General features: G+C 50.4%; 1 protein-coding gene across 1 annotated transcript; it reads left to right on the top strand.

Moving 5' to 3' along the window:
- The first annotated feature begins 845 nt into the window (after window positions 1-845).
- CHRM4 (cholinergic receptor muscarinic 4) lies at window positions 846-7,468 on the top strand. The gene is made up of 2 exons (XM_019476728.2): window positions 846-999; window positions 4,094-7,468. The coding sequence occupies exons 1-2, from the start codon at window positions 867-869 to the stop codon at window positions 5,569-5,571; spliced, it is 1,611 nt and encodes a 536-aa protein (XP_019332273.2). The 5' UTR covers window positions 846-866; the 3' UTR covers window positions 5,572-7,468.
- The last annotated feature ends 2,188 nt before the right edge of the window (window positions 7,469-9,656 follow it).

The raw sequence follows: 9,656 nt of genomic DNA, 5'->3' as shown, positions 1-9,656 counted from the left end.
GCAACTTCTAAGCTGCCTCTCTGGTCACAGGCTCATAGCAGTTACAAAAATGACAGTCTTTAACAGGTAGCCTAACTCGCAGAAAGAAGGCAGAGAGGAGAAGAGAGGACATAAAGTAGGGAAGGATGAGGAAACCTGAAGAGGGAGTAAGGGCAGGAACCTAAGACTCACATTCAGGTAGTATTCAGGATGTAGCCAATTTAGGCAAGGTAGCAGTTGTCATCTGGTTTCCTTTCTTTGGCCCAGTCTAATCAGACCATTGCTCAGGATCAGGATGATAAAGGCCCATAAGTATCAGGCTAGAGTTTGGAGTCCCAGGAGATGGTGGGGCTGGCCGCCATGGTGGTAAAACTCACCCCTTCCTGTACTCAAGCCATTTTGATTCTCAAGAAAGGAAAAACAGCCCCTCCCTCCATTATTTTGTCCACCAGTTAGGTCTAATTTCCACCACACCAGCTCTGGTCTGTTCATTTCCAGGCCCATTCCCCTTTTGTTTATCGCATATTATTTCATTGTTGCCCTTGGGTGGTATCACTGGAGCTTTTTGTTTGGACTAATCCAGGCTTTCTGTCTTCAGCTTTTGCTGCTTTTTATAAACAATTTATGTAAGAGGCTCAGCTGGACTTTTCTTAACTTGGACAATTTAGTGTAAGTCAGCACTGCTGCTGATGCTGTGGCTGGAGGGTTGCATAGATACATCTGAGCTAGCTTTAAACCAGCTAGATTGGGGACTGAAAACAGTTTAGCCAGGGCCTCATGGAGCGCAGTGTGGGCTGCAAACCTGCCTGAGAAACTGGGTGAAAGTGCAGGCTAGGAGGGCTTGCTTGACAGGAGAGGCTGGATGCACCCAGCCTTACAGAGCCAGAATGTGCTGTGGGGCCCTGGGTTTTCCCATTGCTGCAGGTTATGCTCTCATTACCATACCTGACCAGAAGCCTGCTGTTTTCTCTTCTGCAGGTCTTGCTCTGCAGAAGCAGCAATTTGCTGACAGAGACCCAGGTGAGTTCTGTTTAACCCCCTAGTACAAGCCTTTCCAGGATGCAAGGCCCTATGGGAGACTCTATTATTTTGTCTGGGTCTGTAGATAAGTCATGAAGGCCTATGCAAAACAGCCACCCACTCCAAATTTTCCAGGACAGCCCCAAATTTCAGGGCTGTGGCTCAGGATTTCCCAAGTACTCCCTGAAATGGGACCCTTGTTCTAAATTTGCAAAATTGGTCCCAGTTGCATACAAGCGGTGTCTTGCTGGGTCTGAAGAAAGGACTCGGTACAGTGTTGTCTGGCACTCTGGGAACATGGCTGAGCTGTTTCCAGTCTGGGAGGTAGCCATGGGCTGTGTCATAAAATTTGCTCTGAGAAAGCTGGTTACTTAAGGCCTGCTGACACCTGACCTAAACATACTTAACTGGTTGCATGACATCAGGAGACTACTGAGGGTGTGATGCATACACTATCATCCAGTTTTCATGATCACTGCAATTGTGGAACTGGCCCTAAGCCATTCAGCTTTTTACAGGTAGCAGGGCTGTACAACCTGAGCCCATTCAGTCATCTGGGCAATGGGACCCCTGAATCTGCTTCGCTGTCCCTCCTCTACTGGACATCACTGTTCTGAGTAACATGCCCAGGGGGGCAGTGCCCTAACTGCTAGAAACACCTAAAGAGGTTGGGAGCCCCAGGGTGGTCAGCCCTGCCCGGAGTGGGAGGAAACATGTAAAGCCCATACAGGCATTCTGTCCCTAAAGGACTGCAAAGGTCCCATCAGAGGAGGCCTCATCCCATGAGGCTGGAGAGGCTGGTGGCTCAGAGCTGGAACCGTCTCATTTTCTCCAGCCTCTGTCACCAGAGAAACTAGGACACAGTAGTGAGCAAGACATGCCATGCAGATACTCCTCTAGCCTTGAGCAGATATGGTTGATCAGTGTGGTCACCTCCCGGCTGTGCTGCTAGGAACACAGAACCTCTCAGGGCAATGGCCACACAGCCCACACTGTGAGCAGTTAAACTGAAGGCCCTGTCTTGTGCTCCTTTGGGTGTTGTGTGAGGAACTGGTGTAGCTGTAGGATGAGCTGGGGAGTTTCTCCTGACTGTGCATCAAATTTGACTAGGTGCTCTGACTTTCTTGTTGACTTTTGACTTTTACAGATTACTTACCTCTGGGTCTTACTGATCCACTGACCCATGAGACACACCTGCTGGTCAATCCATTGTCTTGTAAGGATGGGTGGCTCAAGGTGTGAACAGCCAGGGGGCAGAGGTTTAAAGTTAGGCATTGCTCTGTGAAATGCTATAGAGACATGAAGGCAGACAGTTACTGGGGGAAGAGGTGGGAACTTTGTCATCCAAGGAGCAGAAGGTGGAGACATGGTGCATGGAGACTCTTATCTTTAGGCTCTGATTCAGACCTGGTCTGGGTGGCTGGAAAATGAAAACCTTGCCCACTGGGCAGCTGCAGAATGAATCTGGGGCTCAGTCTGCTACTGAGAACAAGTGCCTCTGTCACAAACCACCACAACCCTCGCTGGGCCCCTGGCTCTTTTAGCTGCAAGGCAGAGGACCAAAACTGGCCACAGGAATGGCACACACTGGGGCCCACCAAGAGCAGGTTAAAGCCTGTCAGTGGCCAGCGAGGAGATGGAGAAGAAAGTTGCTCAGTGGCTGCCCATGTTGGATCTGCACTATGGCTAAATCGAGGATCTTTGTCAGATCATTGCCTGGTTCCCACTAAAGCCTGGGTAGAATGATAATGCAGGGAGTAGAAACCAAGCTGGGTACTTGCTGCTTTCATTGCTTTGTGACTTTGCATCACTCTCAATGCGTTTTGCTGGTAAAAACGGTGCTTCACGTGGACCAGGGGGCACAAGTAAGACCTGAGGCTACTACTTTGGCTTTCCATAAGAGGGAAGCAGTCTCCCCATCCCACTCCACCAAACCCTTCTTTTTCCACCACACCTTCCCAAGGAATCAGGCACAGGGTATGAGTTAACCAGTACAGTCCAGGGAATGGACAGCAGAAGGCAGTGTTTCCACAGCAAAAGCCTGGAGTATGGGGCTGTTGAGGTCTCTTGGCTGGAGCCTTGCCTTGGCTTTTCTTTGGTCTCTTTGAGCCTTTGTGTTTCTCCATAATCTCATGTGCTAATTAAAAATGAGGTTGAGAGGTGCTTCCAAGGCTGCACAGTCCCTGAACACAAACTTGCCATAAATAGCTCCTGGGGATGAGGGTTATAGGGGCAGACGGGAGTGGGATGACAGTGAGATTTTCAAGCATTAGCTAAAAACAACATTGTCCTGGGAAAATGCGGAGGTTTAAAAAGACACGACTGTTCAGGCTGAGCAGTTACTCTGTCTGTCCAGCTGCTCCCTACATGCCCAGACAGAAGCTCATGGAAGCTGCTTTTCTTATGGAGTTTCTTCTGTAGGGATAAAGTGCAGGCCTCTTCTCCAGTGTGGGAGGAAGGAAAGGAGGGCTGAACTGATCCCATTCCTCTGGGTAGGAGATGTCAAAAGGAAACAGCATAAAAAAGAGAGGAGAGGGGCTCCCTTCTGATGCGAGCTCCATTTGTACCAGTTGAGTCAAGCTGCTGGACTTGCAGAGGTGTCAGTGGGTAGAATTTGGTCTGTTGTGTTGATGTAAACACCACCATTTCCTCTGCTCATTAATATTGAATTCAGAAGAAAGGTCTGTGAAGGGCAAGGTGTCAAACTGCCATGACTCTGTCCTGACCTGGAGTGCTGCCCCTGCTCCTGCCTCCCTAATACTCCAACCCTGGACACCTTACATGCAGCTCTGCCAGTGTGCCTCAAATATTTAATAAAGGCTAAAATTCAGGACTAAAAAAAGATAACATGGTGGAGCCAGGCAAGATTGAGACGGGGAGAATGGGACTTAACAAATTAGGGAGAAAGGGATAAGGAGGAAGAGTGGAAACCTTTTGTGAAGCCAGAGACATCACACAAATAGAAATATTGTCAAAGACTGGGGAAACTAAGCACAAGCAGCCCACAAACCCAGAGCTGCAAAGGCAAGGACAAGGGACAAGAGATGGAGGCCTACTTATAATATTTTCTCTTCTGTCTTTTCCCCATCTGCAGACTCCATGCATAATATCTCTGCTCAGCCCTGGCAGATGAAGATGGCTAACCATACATATGACAACTTTACCAATGGCAACCGATCTGAGGTGGCCATCCAGTATCCCTCCAACCAGTACAAGACTGTGGAGCTGATATTCATTGCTACTGTAACCGGCTCTCTCAGCCTGGTCACGGTGGTGGGGAACATCCTTGTCATGCTGTCCATCAAAGTGAATCGCCAGCTCCAGACGGTCAACAACTACTTCCTCTTCAGCCTGGCCTGTGCCGATCTGATCATTGGGGTCTTCTCCATGAACCTTTACACAGTCTATATCATAAAAGGCTATTGGCCTCTGGGGGCTGTGGTGTGTGACCTCTGGCTGGCACTGGACTATGTGGTGAGCAATGCCTCTGTCATGAACCTACTCATCATTAGCTTTGATCGATACTTCTGTGTCACCAAACCCCTGACCTACCCAGCTAGGAGGACCACCAAGATGGCAGGATTGATGATTGCAGCAGCTTGGATATTGTCCTTTGTTCTCTGGGCACCTGCCATCTTGTTCTGGCAGTTCATTGTTGGGAAGAGGACTGTCCCGGAGCGGGAGTGCTACATCCAGTTCCTGTCCAACCCAGCTGTGACCTTTGGGACAGCCATTGCTGCTTTCTACCTCCCTGTGGTCATCATGACTGTGCTGTACATCCATATCTCACTGGCCAGCAGGAGCAGGATAAGGAGGCATAAACCAGAGAGCAAGAAAGAGAAAAAAACCAAGCCACTCAGCTTCTTTAAGAGTCCTCTGATCAAGCAGAATAACAGTTCTCCCAAGAAGGCGATAGAAGTGAAGGAAGAGGTGAGGAATGGGAAAGTAGATGATCAGCCCTCAGTGCAGACAGAGCCTACAGGCCAACAGGAGGAGAAGGAGACCTCTAATGAGTCCAGCACAGTCAGTATCACTCAGACCACAAAGGAGAAGCCAGTGTTGGAAGTTTTGCCAGCTGGGCAAGGGCAGAGCCCTGCCCACCCACGAGTTAACCCAGCTTCCAAGTGGTCTAAGATTAAGATAGTCACCAAGCAAACTGGTAGTGAATGTGTCACAGCCATTGAGATTGTCCCAGCTAAGTCAGGAGCCTCTGACCAGAACACGTTGTCAAATTCCCGTCCAGCCAATGTGGCAAGGAAGTTTGCCAGCATTGCCAGGAGTCAGGTGCGGAAGAAGCGCCAGATGGCAGCCCGGGAGAAGAAAGTCACCAGGACTATATTTGCCATCCTGTTGGCCTTCATCCTCACATGGACTCCCTACAACGTGATGGTCCTGATTAATACCTTTTGCGAGACCTGCGTACCAGAAACTGTGTGGTCCATTGGGTACTGGCTCTGTTATGTCAACAGCACCATCAATCCAGCCTGTTATGCCCTCTGCAATGCCACTTTCAAGAAAACCTTTAAGCACCTTCTCATGTGCCAGTACAGGAACATTGGCACAGCTAGGTAAGCTGGCACTCAGGGTCCACTTGGCAGAGTTATAAATATATTCTCCTTTGCCTCTTTGTTTAGAGGGTTCTCCGCTCACCACTCAGAACAATGCAGACTGTTTAAAGATTCCAGATGATGCCCTTCACCCAATGCTAGAGAAGATCCAAGGCAGATGCTAGATGCAGCTCCTGGATCATTCTCATCCTGTGGGAGAGCCTGAGGAGCCCATAGACACTCACCAATCAAACAGCACCTGGTTTTCTGTCACATCCCCGGATCCTAAAGAGGCAAAGCCAGAGGCAGGACATTATAAGGAGGCATCAAAATTACCTCCAACCTTTGCAGCTTGCTGCTCTTGAGATGTTGGCTAAGCTAGCATCAGTTCTTGATGTCACCCTAAAACTTAAATGTATTTCCTGTGGATTATGCCTGTGTGCAGGGTGAGATGTCTCTGTGCAATAAGCTGTGAGGTAAGCAAGTCCCTTCTTTCACTGACTGACTATCCTGATGGCTTTACAATGCTTGTAAGTGTGGAGGGATGTCAGGAGATTTTCAGCATGCTCTTAACCTGTATAACACTGAAGACAACAAGGAACACAGGTCAGCCACTCAAGGTGGTTGTCCCAAGGTGTCAGCTGATTCATTTTTGGACCAGCTTGGCATGGATGTGCTCATGGAAGATATTGGATCATTCACACCCCCTCCTGGGGGCCAGGGCAGGACTTGTCCCTATCATGTCATCTCTAGCATTTTTAGAAGTCCCAAGGGAAGGAGTAGCACCCCCACATCCTTCCTTTTGGGGAGACGATTCCACAGCCTGATACAGCAGCTTGCCTGGAAGCTTTTCCTGAGCTTCAACCTCAGTACTCCTCTGTGAGTTCCATCCGCATCCTCGCCAGAGGGATGGAACGAGACTCTTGTGTCTAGCAGATAAGGGTAAAACCCCAGCGTTGCCCTAAGAAACACCAGAAACTAATACTGCAAAGGGGAAAAATTGTCAGCGCGAGATATCTCTTTCTGCAGCCCTGAGGGAATGTGACCTCTGAGAACCATGTGGCAACGTTAAAAATAACTGTCCTTGGGGGAACAGGGAGCTGATGCCCTGCTCAGAGTACAGTGGTGCTCAGAGAGCAGTCTGGCAATGGGTAAGGCTCTGCTGCTGTAGCTGAGGATGACCGTGAAGGGAGTGGCAAACAGACCCTGTAGCTCCCTGCAGGGCTGGGGCTCCTGCAAGGTCCACAGGGCCAGAGAGTGTGCTCCCCTGACTCCCAATGGGTGGGGGAGGGACATTTCACCCACTGGTTTCTGGACTCCGGCTGTAAGTTTCCAGAGTGTGGGTTCTGGAGGACAGGGGAGGGAGGAATAACATCATGGACCTCCCCACTTGCTCCAGCTTCAGGTGCAGGCCAGAGCCTAGGGGTGTGAGAAAGCTGCTGAGCTTTGTAAATGGATGTAACTCTCTTGTCAGTGTTGTTATGGAGTCCTCAGCATGTGGGGTTCATTGTAAATGTGCAGCCCAAACCCCAGCATAGTTGTATATACAGACCAAACCAATCAATGCCATTGCTCAGCTTCTCCCAAAGTCACACATCCTAAGCACCTCTCTGGCACAGGTAGGCACAGCTGTGGGGGGGTGCAGGTCATGGCCTAGGCTGGTGAGGGGCAGGGATGATCCCTGCAGCCATCTCCGTAGAGAGCTGGGAAGGGTCACTCTGTCTGCACGTGGCATCCCCATGTCTGTCCCAGGGGGTGCTGTGCAACTGAGACAAGGGCTGCTCCCTAGCCCTGCTATGGCATCAGCCTCACTGCCACTGCCTTTAGGATAATTTGCATAGTGTTACCCAAATGCCTTGCATTTTTTAATTATTACAATTACAGTGGAACCCACTTAAATGAATAAAGGAACCAAACGAGAAGCCAAGGGCTTTCCAGTGATTAACTCATTCCCACAGAGCTGGCTCCAGAGTCCATCCTCTGCATGTACCCTGTGTCAGGGGTCACTGTCTAGGTGACCACTAGCCTCTCTGACAAAGCCTGCAACAAGCTGCTGCTGCTGCTGGGTGGTTATGAAACCCTGGCAGAGACAATGTGCTTCCCTGACTTAGGGGGGCAGCCACGGGCAGGGAGCTTTGGTACAGGGGACTCAGCAGGCACTCATCCTGAAGGGCATGGCTACAAAACCTGGATGCTGTGGAGAAGTCTTTCCCTTTTGCCTCAGCACCCACTGGCTGGAACAGATTTGTCTTACCCTTGTGTTTTCTCTTGCCCTCTATAGCACCCAATGCTGGCTGATAGAGACTAGTAGCTGTGTTATATTACACCCCTTGGTGGTGAGGACACAGCTGGCCTTTCCCACCTTTCTGCTCCCTGCAGTTCCTCCACTGGCTCCTCCTTAAACACCCTCCCCGTCATGGCACCACCAGTGTTTACACTTCTGATCCAGCCAGTCCCAGCCAAGAGATCAGGGCAATCATCCCCATAGCAAGCATCCCCTGCAAGCCCAGATCAGTGCCCTGGTCCCAGCTGGACTGAGTGACCAGGGAAGCAGATCCCCTGAGGCCACAGGCCCCACCTATGCCAGCTCTTAAATGCCAGACCCAGTCCAGTCTCCTTGTTTAGGCAAAAGTGAAAATTCTTGCTCTTGACTGTCCATGCACTTTGCTGGCTTCCTGGCTTGCTTCCTGGCTGTGACTCTGGTTTCTGATCCTGGTAAGACCCTTGATATCTCCTGATTCCAGTTCTCTGCTTTGATTCTGGCTCTACCTTTGGCTCTGGCTTTCAGCTTCTAACACTAGGTAACCCTTGTCTTACCCTGTCTCCAGCTTCAGCTTCTGAGCCTGACCTGTCCTGACTTTGGTTACAGCTTCCAAGTCTAGTTCTGATGCTAGACTCTTGTGGACTCCCAGCTCCCTGGGAGCTGATTTGGACTGCACCCATATTTCAGGTGTCTAAGCACTAGACCAAACCACCTACGCCATGGTGTATAGCAGCTCCTTGGTGCTGCTTCACACTCATTTGAGGAAGGCTTTGCATTTTGATTCTGGTTGGAGTCCCAGTGTTCTTCACCTGGGTGTAACTGTTGGCTGGGTGACTCACCTGGGAGGGGGATAAGCTGCTTCAAGGCAAATGAATGTAAGATGCTCCAGTTCTGTATGACCTCTCCTGTTTGTTTTGGGGGCTTGAGAGCAGGATTCTTCTGGAGTATTATAGTCTCAGAACCTGGGCCATGCAGGCCTGGGCTCAGAGACACAAAAAGGATCCCATGGCACAGAGCAGGGCTTGCAGGTAGGGAAAGAAATGGGGGAGAGTTGGCTGAGAAATAGCAACTATTATGTCTGCTCTGAATAGGAGCTGTCCTGCTCAGATTGTGCCTAAGAGGCTTTTCATTGCTCTTGGTCTGGCTTCAGACATTCCTGTTGTGTGCTAGTCTGGTAACAATTACCTTGCATTAGCTGTGGCATTCCAGAGTGCTCAGGAGCCCAGGGCTGGGATTCTCTCCCTGGAAGGGGAGGGTGGCTTTGGGGAGGGCCTTGGGCAGCTTCAAGAAAATTCTGGGAGTGCCTTTGAGGCTTTGCTGTCTAGAGTTACTGGGCACGCTGCCTGCCCTGAGCCTTAACCACATGGGGGCCATTAGTTTGGCCTAGGACTAGAGGCTCCAGTGAACACTGTCTGATTGCCCATGTTGCCTGCTGGGGGCACAGTAATTGCTACCAGACCCATGCAGGGCTGGCATTGTGGAGAAGCCGCAGGGCAGAGTTCAAAAACGTGCTACTGAGAAGGGAACTTTCTCTGTTACAGTTCCCAGCTGTGCATTGGTGCCAGCATCTCTCCTACTCCTCCCACACTGGCTTTTCTCACCTACTTCTCTTGCTGCCTTGCTGTACAGTGGTGTTTAGGGAAGCAAAAGCAGAGAGAATAACAGAATGACCCTGGGGGAGCAGGCTTCCCTCCCCTCCTTCTAAGATAGCAGGGGCTAAAGGCAGCTCTGGGAACAGCTGGAAGACACTGGTAGCATCTCGCTCACCTGCCCCCTCAGGTAAGTGCCAATACTGGATCTGGATTCTGCTAAGGGCCAGGCTGGCAGCTTGCTGGGTATCTGAAGGG

This window comes from Alligator mississippiensis, chromosome 2, assembly GCF_030867095.1.
Source record: "Alligator mississippiensis isolate rAllMis1 chromosome 2, rAllMis1, whole genome shotgun sequence".
NCBI lineage: Eukaryota > Metazoa > Chordata > Crocodylia > Alligatoridae > Alligator > Alligator mississippiensis.
This window is presented reverse-complemented; position numbering and strand designations above follow the sequence as displayed.

Bases quoted from the DNA above. Each gene is read 5' to 3' on its own strand.
- CHRM4 (XM_019476728.2), top strand. From the start codon at position 867: ATGTGCTGTGGGGCCCTGGGTTTTCCCATTGCTGCAGGTTATGCTCTC. The intron at 1,000-4,093 runs GTGAGTTCTGTT...CCCCATCTGCAG, and splicing joins ATTTGCTGACAGAGACCCAG to ACTCCATGCATAATATCTCT.